Source organism: Onthophagus taurus, chromosome 7 (assembly GCF_036711975.1).
Source record: "Onthophagus taurus isolate NC chromosome 7, IU_Otau_3.0, whole genome shotgun sequence".
Lineage (NCBI taxonomy): Eukaryota > Metazoa > Arthropoda > Insecta > Coleoptera > Scarabaeidae > Onthophagus > Onthophagus taurus.
The window spans coordinates 36,344,922-36,362,686 of NC_091972.1; the positions used below are offsets into that span (position 1 = coordinate 36,344,922).

At 35.8% G+C, this 17,765-nt stretch overlaps 1 protein-coding gene across 4 annotated transcripts in view; it reads left to right on the forward strand.

Annotated features, from left to right (window-relative positions):
• Nucleotides 1-17,765, forward strand: part of LOC111428558 (defective proboscis extension response 13) — a 262,116-nt gene that overhangs the window by 179,830 nt on the left and 64,521 nt on the right. For all 4 annotated transcript variants that reach the window (XM_023064252.2, XM_071197877.1, XM_023064170.2 and 1 more), the window contains one exon: nt 17,357-17,523. In XM_023064252.2, the coding sequence (XP_022920020.1) occupies nt 17,357-17,523 (167 nt within the window). The remainder of the gene's footprint in view (nt 1-17,356; nt 17,524-17,765) is intronic.

The following is a 17,765-nucleotide window of genomic DNA, read 5'->3' on the forward strand; positions in this document are numbered from 1 at the left end:
CTACGAAGTTTCTTTAGGAAAATGTTGACTCGGAAAAAACTTCACGTATCCCACGTCAACCTCGTTGACGAGACGATGTGAGCACGAAATAGGGTACGCGGAAAAACCTACGAACGTGACTGGCTTTCGTAGGTTAATATCCGGAGAAATAAGACGGTACGACGGAGCTTTATTTAAATTCGGAACGAATTGAAAAAGGATCTTTAGGGGTGTTATCGCGTTATGAAGGCGGAAAATCTTTAGGTGGAGATAAGAGGGGATTTGGTTTTTCTCATTTTTCTTTTGATTGCCGTTTAAAACACAAGATAAAGTTTTGTTACCTAATTTTAACTTTGGTAGTAATTTTTGGTAATATCGCGTTAAAAACTCGTAATGTTTGATATAAAATTTTATTGCATATAATTTTCGTTGAAATTGTGGTTGCTGAGTACGTGTTAAAAAGCAGAGTTGGTTCTTAAAAATTTATTGCCAATAAATAAAATTGTGTGGTAAACGTATTAATGTAGTATAATCGAGATGGAGAATGTAGACGATCACGTACTGGATTATAACCGTTTCGGATGGCATCAAACTCGGATCCGCGGAGAACATTAAACAAACGTGTCCCTTAACGACCGAGCCAAGCCGCTTTTGCGGGAACCACCAGGGAAATTCCTACCAAGCTTCGTTTATGACAATGAGGGGGTTTGAGCGTGCAAAGTGTAGCCGGTCAGAATTGACTAGGAAGTTCCGCATACGCGGATTTCTAAACAGAGATGGTTATCTATCGTGCTCATAAACTAATCTAAACGCGCTCCCGATGCCGCGTGATATATGGACAAGCGGTGGATTCCGTTTTCGACATCCAAATAGGTCAAACTAGTGTCGAAGTGCGGACTAGGATATTCTCATCCGTAATCCTTCCGCGTGAGTTTTTCCGGTGCACAGGCGGCGCAATATCACACGGAAGTTTCATCCCATACTGCCAAATGCGCCAGACAAAAGTTCGTTCTTCCATTGAGCCAGTTTGCGGTAAATATTTAGAGTTGAAAAATGCAGGGCGAAAATGGGAATAAATAAATCGAGGTGGAACAGAGAACTCACAAAATGCCGAACAAATAAGACCTGGTTTCCCGTTTGAAACTCGCTCCCCGTTGTATTTTAACAAATTTAACTTTGCGGGGCTATTTGGAAACTACTGCTGCTTTTCCGAGCTTTTCAACCGTAATAAGAAGTTATTTTGACCAAGTTGTTTAAATAAGAAACTAAATAAAACTCAATTTAGCTGCAATAAAATTTCATTTAATATTTAATCTTGCGTGTCAAGTGTTATCAATACCATCAAAATCGATAAATCCCTCATCACATGTCTAAGACTAATTAATCTCCATCAAATCGTAGTCGGGTCCACAGCCGGTCAATGTAAACATAATTGTAATTAACAAGTAATTAAGAACTTATATTAGTAACAATATTAGATAAAATCTATGCTTTGGTGCAAAAAGTGGCAATGTCAAAATTCTTACTTTTGAGTAAATTAAGAAAACAGATTTGCTACTTCTTTTAGTTCAATGTTTAATGCTTAGTTTATTTTATTGAAGTCAACGTTTGATAGTAACATGTTTCTATTATTAGGATTACTTATAGTTCAGCTTATTTAACAGTACCAAAAAAATTACACAAATACAGAATATACACGTATCAACATATTTTATTGAAACATTTTTTGCTGCAAATATAAAAACAGACAAAATATTTTATACATTACAACAAAAGACAAAGTTATTAACTACTAGAATATAGAGTTTCAAACACAACAAAGAACTTCAAAATATGCAAAAATATACTAATTGAAAGAGCTCCAAGCTATGTAAAAGTGTTACGTTTCGTATTCAGACCATTCATCTGGAAAATAGTCTTCAACATCAAATTTTCCGGTAAGATTTTTCATAAACCTTTCGTAGAAAATTCTGCTGTCCACGTTAATGTTATTTAGTGGTTGTAACATAATGTTGGTGGGTATGGTCCTCGCTGAATTTATTTTTGACAAATCTAAAGTTTTAAATTCTTCATCGGTAGAAAAAGATTCTTTATAGAACACTTTACCTGGATTTTCTGGTTGATATTGAATAAATTTGATTAATGACTACTTAACAGATTGTCCTAGAGTATTTTGTTTGCAATGAATATAATTCAAATCCAGTAGAGATTTAAATTTGAGGAAGTTTTTCTGCTCCATTTCAACAACTTTTATTGGAGACTTTTTTTGAACCGTCTGTATTAAGATTGCCTAGTCTCTAAGCTAGGGCAATTTTAACTATAGTACCTAGTCTTTTTTGCTATCTCTATTGCAGCGTGGATAGTATCAGCTTCCATGTAGGTATGGCCAGCTTCCAGAAATTTATGATTGATTGTTGTATACTTACCTTATCGTCTTAAATAGTGAACAGTATGTAACAATATCAGACAGACATAGATATTTTTATATTATCCAGCAGATGAGTCGCTGTACAAGTTACCTTTTTAAGCATCACGTTCTACATTCGTAAGATACTGAAAAAGACACGAACTTATCTCCTGCCCACCACGTACTGCCAATGTTTCATCCCATAAATAACAATATGCCGATGTTGGCACCAAACCGCAACTTTCATGAATTGTCAAGTTTTGTGTCCAAACTTGACGTTTGTAGAAAGCAATACCACTGATCAAGTGTTGTGTAGGTAGGCATTTTTCTAAGTCAAATAAAGCAGTGACTATGTGCATATCTTGTCTTCTTCTTATTTTGTCAGATTTCTTTTATATATTCAGCTAAGTCTAGATCGAACGAACCCAAACTTATTATGGCTACTCACCCATTCTTAAGCCAAAATGTGATCGTGGACCCCCTAGTCAGTGCCGTACTACTAAAACTGTTTTTACCAGAATGCAGTGGTCGTAAAAAGTGAGCTGGCTAGAAAATTGATGACCTGTCACTGACTTGTCACGTAAAATAAATACATATAAAAACATTTTGATATTTAAAACAACATTAAAAAAACATATTACTGTTTTAAAGATAACATTTTTTAATGTGATGGGTGAGCCTGATGAGTTGTGATCAAATTGTTTATGTTTGGCTCTATATTTGTAAGCAATAACCGCAAGTCACTACGAGCACTAACATCAAGTCGGTTTCTTTTTTTCGTAATCAGGTTCATAACCGCACTAAATCTACGTTCCATTAACTACGAAGACGAAAAAGCTATTAAAAACTTTTCCGCAGTGTCCTATACTTCGGGATACAAAGTTGGTATCTGTTTTTGTAACCAACATTTTTCATATTCGTCAACAAACATTGGTTTTAATTCTTCGTTTGTACTTAGCTCGATAAGTTGCTAATGAATAAACACAGAGCTAGTTGATTTGTATGTAAAAGGGTCCAACGCCCAATCGGTAATAACCAAATGAAGAATGTCTTCAAATCTTTTTTTGAAATCTAAGTGAAGTGCCTCCAAGTGCTGACAATATACAAGCAAATCAATATCACGATTTTGTAACTAAAAAGGTTTTGGAAATTAAGAGAATTCTCCTCTAGCCAACTTTTCTTTATAATAAAAAGTTTTTTTACGAATGCAGATATTACACTTTTTGTTTTTATTTAATTCAACCGATCGCCTTGCAGCTTCAAATTGATTTCGTTAAATTTGGCAAACATATCATTTCTTGAATGAAATAAATTAAGTCGCAGATCATTGTCTTCAGTTTCAAAGAATTCTAATCAAAAAGTGAGTAAAATCTATTCAAACATGCACTTCTAGACAACCAACGTATTTCTGTGTTCAGTAGCAAACGATTGTAACCTTCATCATTCTCCAGGCAAAGTTGAGCAAATAATCTCTCATTTAAGACATTCTTTTTGATTTTATTAACTGCTCTAATCATATAATTCAGTGAACGATGTAAGATTTTTTGCTACTAAATGTTGTCGATGAATGACACAATGTACTGTTATATTCTATTATACTATTCGGTACTGCTTGTTTTAAATATGCCAGAAAACCTCGATGGCGTCCTACCATTGCCGGAGGACCATCAGTAGCAAAGCAGATGATATTACACAAAGGAATAGCTTTTGCTTCAAAAAAATATTTAATTCCTTAAATATAATTTCATCTTTTGTATCAGTTTCCAAACATTTCACAAATCATAATTCTTGAAATATTTGTTTGTCCTTTACAAATCTTACATACGCTATACTATCTTACAAATTTAGTTCTTAATACACTTCACAGACTTACATATACTACAACAACTGACTACTGTTCTTACTTTTTGCGGACCCCCCAACACTAGCTACGAACCCCCGAATTAATTTTATTTTGCTACGGACCCCCTGAGAACTTACAGGGACCCCAAGGGGTCCGTAGGAACCACTTTGGGAACCACTGGTATAGATTATCGTTTAATTGAGTTTGGATGGATTGTTTTTCTAATTCGTTTTCGGAATACATAAGTTGTAATTGAAATTTATCACATTTGCCACAAGTATCCAATTATGGCCTATGCAATGATAAGTTAAATTCTTCAACAACATTTTTTCTGTTACAGATTCTTTTCGTACTGTGAAGTTATTTGTCTGGCAGTATTCAACATAAAGATGATACATTTTGGAAATTGATAAATCTGAAGACAAATACTTTCTTCCTGTGTGTTCTCGTGCATAGTGACTTTTATAAGCTGGAAACAGTTTTATGTGTGTTCTAATAACATTCTTATCACTTTAAGGGATTCGAAACTGTTTACCTTCTTTACCTCCTTTATTTTCTTGACAAATTTCGATAGCTGAAACCCTTTTCTTTTCAATAATTACTAATAATACTTTTTTTAAGGTTACAGCAAGAGTATTTAAAAACATGGCCTGACAAACTTGAATCTCTCATCAGACTTTTGCAAGAAATACCTTTTGGAAAAATTGCGTTTGCTAACTTTATCCGTATCACCTCTTAAACGTTCAACTTTTTTCTTACTTTCTTCAACCGATTCTGCTAGAAATTGGTTATGCGCTTCACCAGAAAAAAAGTTGTTAAAAATATTTAGCCGTTTTTATAAGCTGAATTTTTCAGAGCACTTTAATCTGCAAGTACAAGGCGGCTTTAAGTACTTGGCTGGAATTTCTTTTCCAGAAACGGTATATTCTTTACCCTGAGTTTTTCATTGCGTTCTTTTAACTGCTTTGTACTCTACCTCTTTTCTTTCTTTCCTTTGGTAGATCTTGAATTTTTTCTTATAGATAACGAAAGATTTTCTAGTGATGATTCATCATCGGTATCATCATCAGTATTTGGAATGTATTCATCCGAACTATTCTTAAAATCACAATCTTCTTCCAGGAAAGGAGATGTACTTTTTTACGGTCAAGTTTTATTATTTCTGCACTTACTGATGGCACAGTAATTTCTACGGTATCTAGATATCCTTCAATTTCACCTAATAATTCGCCCTGATTTTCATATTCACCAAACGATGTGGCACTTCGCTAAAGTCAAGATTGGGCGTTATTGCATTATATAATCAAAAGTAAGGCTGGCGTATCTTTACTTTGGCCCTTCTTGCATAAAATTGATAGCAAGGTTGCTGGACGTAGGCCTCATAAATAAATATAATTACGCATACTTCCAAGTGGAATTTGACTTTGGGCCTTTTAGCATTGAAAATATATTACAAATTAATGGTTTTGCAATATAGGTCTTATTTTCAAGAAAAGAAAAACATTGGCCCTTTTTACACCAAGTCACAGAGATATTAAACAACAATTTACGAAAAGAGCACAATTAAGAGATTTAAGAGATAAGTTACAATAGCGATTATGAGATAGTAAATTCCAATTTGGAAATGTAAGAACTTTGTCGCAAATATAGCGTAATTAAACTTCGAGAGCGAGTTTGTACAAGTTTCGGAATGAAGGAACCTTAATTATCGTTGGGAAGGTGCTTCAATTACCTAGGGCATCTAGTTACAGCAGTTGATTCATAGTCTCTAAGATGAGATTCCCACTAATTGAATGCACCCAAACGATGTATCAGTAGGATTTCAGTTTGTTCTATCTAACCGGTTTGGATTTGGATCCCATTAGGAAGTTGATGAATAAAATTATCTCGCGTATCCGCAACAGATCCGGGTCGTCCCCTTAAGCATCTCTCTCTACGTATAAGAAAGGAATTGATACGTCGTAAAGTTGCGGTACAATTCGGAGTCGAGCCCAAGAGACATCACGAAATCCTTCGAATATCCTCGCCCCCTATACACACAGGAAAAAGTCACCGGCAGTTTTCGCATCGAACGGCGTGGGGAAAAACAATATCCCATATATCCTGATAAACGACCAGCCAGTGATCCCCGCAATCCCATCTGTAATCCGCTTATGGACGAACCGGATAATTTTATGGCCTGCTCGCAAAAAAATAAAAGATAAGAAAGAAACGATGAAAAAAGTTGAGGGCTTCTCCTAAAATGAATTATTCGAACGCAGATTTGATCCTCGCGGCTTAACACTTGCCGGTGCATTAAACAAAATTGGGGCGACAACCGGAACTAAGGGGAGAAGGTGTGGGGTGGTAGTAATCCTTCGAAATGCGCTACCGAGGAAATAGCACTTAGCGCCTTCTTCGTTTTCGGTTCGTTCTTAAGCGAACATCCATCATTTTTTCGCTTGTAAATCGACAAGAACAACGGAGCTTAATTCCGGAGGAAATTAAAATGGAGTCTCTCTTGAGGAAGTTGACTGTTTTATTGCTGGTACGAGAGTAATAGATTGAAAAGGTCTTTCTTATTAAACGAATAAAAAGAATACTTTTTCGGTAAATATTTGTATTAAAACGATTTATTATGAAATTTTCCGCCTTTCATGATGTTGTTCGTATTAAACGTATGTTTAATAACAAGTTTTCTTTTTTTCGTGGGAAATACGAGTTTCGTAAAACCAATTTGAAATCGGCTAGCATCAATTTAAATCGGACAAGCGTCCAATATCTTCTGTAGAGGCGGATTCCCGCAAGCGGATTGTGACAAGCTTGTCGTGGTTGGCGAAATGGCAGCCCCAGGGCTGTGACGTCGTTCCCAATTGCATTCCGTCACCTCACTTATTTGGAACGTTCCACCGAAATTCCCTGGTTATTTATTGGCCGGTGACGCGAGGACACTTCCTAGACATCGTACTGACGGCTCTGCGGTCATCAAAACCACACTTCTTCCTATGGAACTGATTACTTATATAAAATAAAAAAAGATATTAGAATATTGATTATAACATGGATAATGTATATCTGAAAATCAAATCAAATATGAGAAACAGTGAAATACCAGGCTTTTATATCCAAATTTAAGTTTAATTTGACATTCTTAAATGGAAGATATCGTATTTAATAATAATTAACTATTTCCTTAAGATAATATTGTTCTATTTATGAGAAATACCCATTAAAAAAAGAAGCAGAGTTCAACAATTGAATATTGTGGGACACCTTTATAGATTGTAGGGTATCAATTTGTTTATGACTTATAACAAAATTTATAACTTAAACATTATTTGATCCTCGCAGGATTTTTTTGAAAACATAATTAATCCTTGTATATGTTCTGCATTTTATTATAATCGTGGACTACAATAACCTTTTTTGATTGAAACTATTTTTATATGATGTTTGTTGGATGAACGTACCGAAAAATAGAGAATAAAAAAATAGAGAAAATTTAAATACGTTAAATATCCCACGAGGGTAACAAAAATATTTAAGTTTGCAGACAAATCTTAATAAACAACACACAGATGATCAATATTAAACTTTATTAAGTTTTTGTAACCGAATCTTGGAACAACCGAAAGACAACACAACAAGAAAACACAAGTAATGTACGAAATATCTAGAGAAAAAGTGGGGCATCTCAGTCAAGAGTGAGCTAGGGTAGTTATTATAGGGTTGCCCACATTACAGGAAGAAGAAGAAATTATAAACACTGTGGAGAGTGAAAGTCGAAAACGAGCAAATATGGAATGGAAGATATCATCCAGTATTTCCGTTGGCAACAATTTGGGCATGAGATATAGATGTTCAAAAAATGATAGGTGCTGAGAACTCAAACAAGAAAAATGTGTTTTCAGGGTATTACATATAGGTATGGATATGATAAGCAAGATAACTAGAAAATCCAAAGAAATCAGAATGCACAGGTACAGGAAAGGAAATAGACCGAAAAATGGTAAACTTTCTGTCCACTTACAAATAGGAAATTGTTAGAAGATACCTTAAAAAAACTATTAAGAGACTATAAAATGACCGTAATAGAAGAAGATTTTAAAGAAAAGTAGAACAAATAAAAGATTTAACCATAGCAATACAAGAAGTAGAAAACATCCACAATAACCGTGTCAAAAAGAGACACAGTTCACTTTCTGACAACGGAGGAGGAAATTAGTTTATAAAAATCTTACGATGATACAAATTCAACCCTCAGAAGGCTAGAAGACAAAAAGGAACTACATACAAACTTAAAGCGAGCAAATGAAATAATTTAGGAAAAGAATTAAAGCAGATGGAATCACAAAATGCAAAAGTATCAAAGACTGGAAGGATATATGTACAAAGGATACTTGTTGAATAGCATCCCATTATCAGTTAAACGTAAACGCGATTTAGATCTGTACCTGTAAGGTCTATTGATACAATCTTCTAGACGAGCAGTCATCGATGCTATTGGCTTAAACAGGATAGATGTGCATTAATAGTGCTCATTGATGCCGTATTTAGTAACAGATAACAAACTCTTTCGTGCCTATCAAATTCGCAAATTTCTACAATATTGAAAATAACTAAACCAGCTTATTCTCGAAGATATCTATTAATTGCAATGGTTTCCTGTAAATAAATATAGAAACTTCAGATTACGCTGAATAATAGATCACTGTTTGACGTTTCGCTTGCCATGTTTGGACTTGTTCAGAAACAAGTTCAAAAGTGAGAAAATTGGTGGAAAATTAATAATATATATTAAAGTCTACTAGTATTACCCCAGTAACTAATTATTAAGTAATTAATGAACTAATTATTATTCGTTAAAGGCCGCGTACGGCGTGGAGTGAGAAAATCTTTAATAGAGTTCAGTAAAATCTTCTTCGGCATACCATCCTATAATCTGTTGTCCCTTTCGTGTTCCTTTATACGACAGTCGAAGTTCTATCCAGTTTTTCCTTTACTGTGTCCTTTTTAGTCGTCTACGAACTTATAAATACTTAATTTTGTGAAGTGAACTTTGAGCCCCGGTAGTAGGTAAAACGAAGAACATAGATAAAAGTTTAGGGTAAAAGGCCAAAAAAATGGAAAAAAGATGGTATACAGAGATAATAAGAATATTGTCGAGAAAGAAATCCCCATTGACCTGACGGAATTTTGTCTCGTTGCTGCAGTTTTGTTTTTCTGTATGTATAAATACAACCGAATATACTCATTAGACAGTATGGTGCTTTTATCTCTAACCAGAAAAAAGTTGTCAGCGGTGAATCACAGCAGTTTTTTTGGAGCTACCGCATTTTGTGTATAGTGCACACAAAATGCCTAGAAAATATTATCTGTTTCTTATGCAACACGCATTACTTCAGTATTGTCGAGGAACATGGAAAGCCATCACAACTTGCTATCTAGTTCAGAAGATAAAGCTTTTGAACTCAATAGCAGTGATTCAAAGAACGATTCGTCAGAAAAGGAAAGTAGTGGTGATTACACTCTTGTATTATCTCCATAATGGTTTCGAGTACAACAGGATACTACTCCATCTCCACCACTAATCTTCACTTAAGCTCCTGGTTGTTAAATAAAGGATATTGTTTGACAATGGATAATTTTTGTAACTCACCTGGACTAGCTGATATATTGATTAAAAATAAGACTGATGTATATGGAACATGGTGCGTATCACGAAAAGAAGTAAACCTCTGCAGTAAAAACTGAAAATTGGAGAAACACTTGATTTTTAGAGATCTTATCTCTACTATACACAGTCCAGCTATGATGGAAGTGGAGAACCACAAAAGAATAATTCATATTTTATTTTAAATTAAATTTGTTTACATGATAATTAAATGAATTAAAAAGAATATGTCAGGATCTAAATTTATCAGACATACTTCCACTCGAGAAGATAATTACGAAATTTACCACATGGGACACATCGCGCAAAATAGAATAAAAAATTTAGGTCGGAAAGTTGAACAAAAGCTGTAAAATGTTTGCGGAGACCGAATTGGAGAACCAAGCAGCAGTAACAGAACGCTGGTGTTGGCCGCGAGCCATGTAGGATATGGTGATAAATTCTATAGAAAATAATTTATATCCCCGTTCGTACAAATAAACGACGTCGCCGAATCGCCGTTACCGGGTATTCTCGGCATTTGAAACCTTAAAATTGCTCAATTGCTAGCAGTTGCTCCCGGCAATATCTCGTGTTTCCCGTTGGTTAAGACGTAAACTTCATAAATTCGCGACAAACGGTGCTTCTCTTAAAACGCCTTTAAAAACAAAATACTAAGCACCATGTTTTTTATCTTTTCATCGTGAGTTGGAAGAGATCACACGGGTAACAAATCAAAGTACGGTTTCTGTTGGCGCAGAGCGAAAGAACGATGCTTTTACCTCGGGATGGGGGAGCGTAAAACGAGAAAAGCGAGAGATAAATCAGTAGCACATCCTTTCTGAAAGCGTTTTACATCCCATCTTCCAGGTAATTTTCCCTTCCAACGGAAAAAAAAGGTGGAGTATTTACCAGAAAATTTCTAGCGCTTTGTCTCGTAACCTAATACCATAGCCGTATGTGGGAGGATACACGTGCATTATATCGCGTGAGAAAGAGAAAAGAAAAAGGGCAAAACGCACTTCAGCAGGCGACGGTCAACACTCCAGAAAAGGCCCCAAGAAGTTGAGCTTTAGTACATCACGAGAGTCGACGGTCACCCTTAGAAACCATCCGAGGGTTTTACGAGAGTCTCGTTCTTATTTTACTATCGCGACGTTAAATTAACGTCGACGAGGTTCTTGGAATGAAAAATTTTATAGTGCCCCCTAGAGTTACATCCGGAGATTTTATTTCGAAGATATGTTTCAACGAAGATGGATAAGAACAGCTACGTTGAAAACTTATTGTCACCAACCGACTTAAAATCTTTTAAAATCATTAATTTTATTCCGGATTAGAAACATTATTAGCAACTAGAACAAAGGATACTATGTAGCAAGTTATATTCAGCAGTAAATACAACACTACCCGGCTTACTTCAAAGTGTTCCTGGAATTCAGGTTTGTTCCTAGTTGATAAACGGAACAATACTCCACTCCCCATTTGCAACCGATAGCTGCGAATTGGAAATTGTTATCGTAGAAGAGAATTATCGCAAAGAGGGCAAGCTACGCGATGGAGATCGGACTATTTCGTTTTCAGAGGCCGAGCACGGTTTTCCAGTAATTGTGAACATAGTGGTGGTGTACTTAACGAAGGCTTTAGCTATGGTGAAAAATTTACTCCGAACCCAGTTTAAATTCGTGAAGTGGCTTAGAGCTAGGTTCCAGTATGCCGAAGGATCTCTTTACGCTGCTTAATTAATGTTTAACTACTGCTAGAGAAGTTTTCCGAGCGATTGGATTGTATAACTTAGCACGGTCAAGTTGAAAAAAAAGAAAAGATTTAATTCCACTCCATTAAAGATTCATCCAAAAACGTTTTTATCAATCAGAATATAGTTCAGTATGAAGTTTTTTATGTTTCGAAATTCCCCTGCATGGGACACTTCAAATTAATCAAAACACACGACTCGTTATTTCATAAATCCTGACGAACACGGTTAAACCATAAACTTCGATTCACTTCCGCTTCCGTTTTATGCTTCTTTAAAAGAAGCCAGCGTACGTATATAAACTCGCGGCCATTATTTATTGCAACGCTAGAACTTGGAATAGAGAAACTGTCTCGACACTGTGGATGTTGCCACCTCCGTTTCTCTCCGTCCGTCCGTCGTTGCTTCCGCGAATTTTTCCCTTGTTATATCTCGTTTTATTGCACCGAGAGCTCGGGGAACGACTGAGTTATTGCTCAGTATATTGAAAGGAGTTGACAGGCAAGCATTACGTCAAAAACAAGATGTACGGAAATTGCGGAGGTATACGACGACGATACCGCCATACGTCACCTACATGTCATATACACTGGAGGCAAATACGTGACTGAGATCCTTAACTTTTCCTGAAACTGAAGATCCAAGTGAAGATTGCCAATTTATAATGTTCCTTTACTGTCGCTGAAGGTGATTCATAAATAATTCCTACAATATTTTACACAAGAATCTCACACACCACTTTATTCAATGACCTTATTTGACATGATAAGTTTTGTGTGTATACATTGTTGTATGTGGTAGATTACATTTCGTAAATCTCGATTTTTTACATTTTTATCATACATTATTTTAAAGAAGAATGTTTAGAATGACACAAATATTGGGTTTTCCATAATTTATTGGAAACCATTTTGCATGTGTATGATTCACATACGAGAAATTGGTTAATTAAGATAATGTAAATTAAGATAAATATATTCGTTGTTTATTATTGGATTACTTTAAATATTGAAAACCAACAGCACATACATCATACTTCAGAATTCATCTGTATAATAGACTTCAATTTTCTAGAAACTTTCCTGCTGTATCGATCAAATAAATTGATCTGCAAGAAGTAGTTGTCCAATTAAGACCAAATTAGCCTTATTCTATTTTGTAAAAAAACTCTCCCTTCTAAATGTTTCTTAATCGTCACTATTCTTAATATTTCAGGTGCTATTTCATCCGGATCCGAAATGTTGTACATAAGGTGTGCTATAACAATTGGTGGTAAAGTGAGTTATGATGTAGGATTATGTGATGTGATTCAAGATAATAATTAGAACCTCATCGATTATCGCTGAGACGCACTTTTATTGCATACCGTGTCAGAACAGAAATTGCGAGTCTTTGCTCGATTTATCACATAATTCTTAGTTTCGCCATCATAAATAATGTCATGTTTGGTAAATAAAACCCTTAGAGATATCTGTTCATACTAGGGCATATGTGATTTAATTGCCAATTACGCCAATATAACTAAGAATTCTGATTATGAAGTCATCTGCTTACATCCCAGGTGAGTTAATGTCCTCTTGCGGCTAACTTGAGAGCAACACTGCTTTTACTGCTTGTAAATTCTGAGAGCAATGTGGCTGTTTAAGAAAAGATTCATAAATTCTCCAAATACTTTACTAAAAGTATGGTACATATTCAGAGTGTAACTTTAGAGAAAGCTGATGGCACTCTTAATATGGTAAACCCCGCTTATTACAATTGTTCTCTCGTCACTGCGATCTATAAGATCTATTTGTAACTATTGTAACTTTAGCCCTCTAAAAGTTTACGGCAAACGTAGGCCCTTAATGAACCTTAGTATTGCTCCAAGGTCTTGTTCCTTTATGTAGGTGTCAAAAGAGCTTTACCGAAATTTTTGTATCTTAGGCGGCCTCTGACGATGCAATTACACAGTATATGTTCAGCCGTTTCTCACTCGTCGTTGCAAAGTCGACAAGTTTGATCCTCAGCTGGTCAGAAAACCGAGAGCGTCTTTAGATCTTCTTTGTTGAGGCATAAAACCTCTTTGGTTTTGTTTTGCGACGGATTTATCATACTCTTCGCTTGTCTGTAACCTGGAAGTTCTTTCCAGCGCAAAGCTACCTTTGAGGCCTCCCAACTATTGATTACTTGTTTTAGGTAGCTTTTTTGTAGTCTACAACTGGCTTGGGGTCCAATGAAGGGCGTTTTCGCTGCCTCTTTGTCCGCCTTTTTTTAGTTGAGACCCACCCTTTGTCTAATCATCCCTATTTCTAAATATGACCTTATACGGCTGGTCGAAATTGTACTCTGTCGGTATAAGGTCTGTTTTAATTTCAATGAAGTGATTTAGACATGGGTCCTTGAGGATTTCTCTGTAACCTCAGAGGTGTCCTCTGAGGTTACCCTGCATTAGCTTGAATGAAGAGCCTGTTTTCAGTGTTAAGGCACTTAAAGCTGCCTCCTTTCTCCTAAGAGCAGCCGTCGGACAAAATCTCATTGCACCCGTTATATTAAGACATGCTAACCGCTAAATTTGTGCCAGCTGTTGTTGTGCTGTGTTATGTTTTGTTTTTTGCCTAGGCATAGGTTTGATTATTGCTACGTAGGCCCAATGAGCCATTCGTGGTTTGAGACCCCAGTTCCTTCCCAGAAGCCTGCGGCAGATTTGGTTAGCCATGACGGCCTTTTTCCTCACTTTGTCTAAGTGTGAGTTCCAGTTTTTAGTATACATACTAATTGTTTTAATTATTTTCATAATACTCTTTTAGCTTCTTCTGATTTCTGATATTCCTATTATATCCTATTTAATGTTAGAAATAGCGTGCGCCAATTCTATCATTCTATTATATTCTCTCAATGTTCGTGCATTAATAGGTCCAATAAATATTTTATCTTTGGGTTTTTCTTGTTGCTGCCAGGCTCAGGGAAGCGGCCCCTTATACTCTTAGGCTCTCCAACGGTTTAGCACAAATCTAAGTTCTTGATGAACGTTTCCATAGTTCCTAGGTCTTATTCCTTTATATCAGTAGGTGTCAGGCAAACCTTTCCGAAAATTTTGTGTCTTAGCCGACCTCTGGCGACGCTGCCACAAAGAAATTCATGGTGGAATAGCTTTTAATAACGAGTACTTTCTTCATTCAACACTTACTGAAGCAAGTATTTGACCTAAAACTTTACTCAACTGGAGCACAGTTTGTAAGTACAGTTTGTATATTTTTTGATCGTTTAAGTAAACGATTTTAAAAGGTCATATATAGATATTTAAAAATCATAACATATTTCATCAAAGCGTACACAGTTTTTTAAAAACTTCGAGGTCTACTTTTTGTGCCACATCTTCATTTGCATAAAAGTAAAACATCCCATATTGATTTTGGAATTTATTTTGGATATACTCGTATTCTGTACATTCTTGTAATTGAAGCAGGATTTTAGTCTCCAAAGTGGTATCTGACAATGGCTCTGCGTTGGTACTACATAAACTGCATCTTGTTCTTGATTCACGCTTAGACTGAGGTACAACAGAATTTAATGGCACACTCCCTGGTACAAACTTTGTGGTCCAGATTCCTTAGTGCTATTGGAAGTAGGCACTAAAACTGGGCCTACAAAACCCTCCTGAAATCTTTTGCTGTTAGTCGATTATGTTTTTTCACAAAAAGTCTATTACATCTTGGGAACAGCTCGTATTACCGTTAATACCTGTAACACGAGCTGTTCATAATAATTTAGTCAGGAACGTGGAAATTACAGGGTTCATAATGATGCTATCGTTAATTGTTCTATCTTAATTAATTTACAATATCTTCATCGACTGAACCGTTATGATCATCATTTTATATTAAATGTGAATTACCAAACTATAAAGCACGCCCAATAGCGTCTCAATAATGACTTCTAAATTTCGCTCCACATGCTAAAATTTCGCTTTGCTCTTGCAGTAAAATTAAGCTTCGTCGTTGTACGTCAGAAGCAATTTCGTTTTCAATATATTCAACGAACATCTTCTTGCAGTCACGCAGCTTCAATTATTGCTAAAACAGAATCCTGTAAGCTTCGCGAATAAAACTCATTTTATTAGGTATTAATTTTATATTAAAATTATTTATATTAGATATGTACTTTATTTTTAGGAAAAACAATAAAACGTATAACAAAACGGGGAATTAAATAGACATAAAAATAATGAATTTATACAAAGACACTTTATTAATATGCCATAAAACGGGTATAGAGACCACTTCACATTTGTGTTCAATAAAACGATATTGAAAATCGTATTTTGAGGATATATAAACGTTGAAGTAGCCTATCAGAAATGGACTAAAATCATATATGCAGTGCACTTGCCTTTTCCATATGGAAAAGTCAGAGGGTCGTAAAATATTTTATGTTCCCGGGAAAAAGTGGGATATTAAAATTTACAGTTCGCTTGTTTTCAAGCTGAGCGAAATATCAGGTGTTGCCGATTTCGTGAGAGGAACAAATAAAATTTCCCGGCCGAACCGGGTCACGGAAAAACACCTTTCTCGAAATCGGCTTTGGGGGATATTTTTCCTTATAGATTTTCTCGGTATTGTCGACATCAAAGAGACAAATCCCCTAGCTTATTTAATATTATCCCGCAGGCGAACTATAGCGCTTGTATCCGGTAAATTGTCAGCAGCGGTTTCCGGCTCACACCAACCAGAAGTGGGCAATCGCACAATCGGAAGCCAGTAAATTTCCTGCGTTACCATCCGTACGTATACCCGCAGGAACACGTCGTGAAAATCTATAACCGCTCGAGCTAGCATTCTCGCAGAATCGCAAATATAAATTAGACCGCCTGTCCAAGTTTAACTCGATTGAGGTATATCTCTATTGGGATACCCCTTCTAGCTCGATTGAAGATATTCATCCCAAAGGTATTATTTAAAACATTTCAACATCAATCTTCAAAACTTTAAAAACTAATAACTGTTAAAGTAATAAACAAACTAATATAAAGCAATATAAGATAGTAGTTGAAAACTTTTATGCGGAGAATGTAGCAGATGTGGAAAGTGGAAAACTATTTGAGTACTCGACCTAATCAGGTTTCCAAATCGCATCGTCACTTCAAGGGTAAATATTGCACCCTTACGTAGCAATACCGTTAAACTTGTTGTTTTCATTTTGAGCAGAATAACTTCAAATAGCGGGCATATTTCTCGCCGTATTCAGCCTAGTTCACGTGGAATACTGCCTGTTATACCGAGCAATTTAACTCAACCCCCACATATTCACATTCGCCCTTTCCTCCTCATACTAAACCCGTCGGAATCGATTTCATATTAAATTTAACATACGTTTAAAGTATTCAGTTGGTGTAAATTTTCAAAAAAGATTTTTATTTTATAAGTCGACGTCTTTTCTTGACGGTTAAATTGTTTTAAGAAATGTAAAGGTTGACTCAATAAAAATAAAACGAAAAGGTCGGAATGCGCAAAGTCTGGAAAAATGTGGAGTATGTATACGAAATGGTGCACGTTCAGAACAAACAGTTGATAATAAGAATCTGTTTCTACGTGCAGGCACCGAGCCAAAAGATATTTGGAACGTCGTGTGTACAAGTGCTATTTGCACGCTGTCAGGTGAAATTCTTCCTGAAAAGTTGAAAAGTAAAATTATGTCTTGTAATATTGAATCGACCTTTTAATAGAAACGTATTAAAATTTTAAAAATTGATTGTTTCAGATACAGAAGGTGACACAGTAGACGATTTAAACGAACTAGCAGCTTCGTTTCCAACTTTAGAAAATCCACCGGTACATTTTGCAACAGAAAACTGTACAGTGGTTACAGCACAAACCGGATCCACAGCCTTGGTACCGTGTGTTGTAAACAACATTGGCGATGGAATGGTGAGTGTATAAATCGAAAATTTCCAAAGCTCTCCCCCGTATTTACTCTTTCATGATCACAGTTTTGCGCGTTATCCAAACGCGTTACCTGTGTTACTCCGATAAATTACAGAGTCGTCGCGGCGCAATTACGGCCGTCAAAATCGGTTCGACGTTGAAATCACGTCGAAAGTGGGGCGAATATGAGCGTACGAGAGCGGCTCGTTAATTTTTACTTTTATTGCGACCCCGTTTTACAAAGC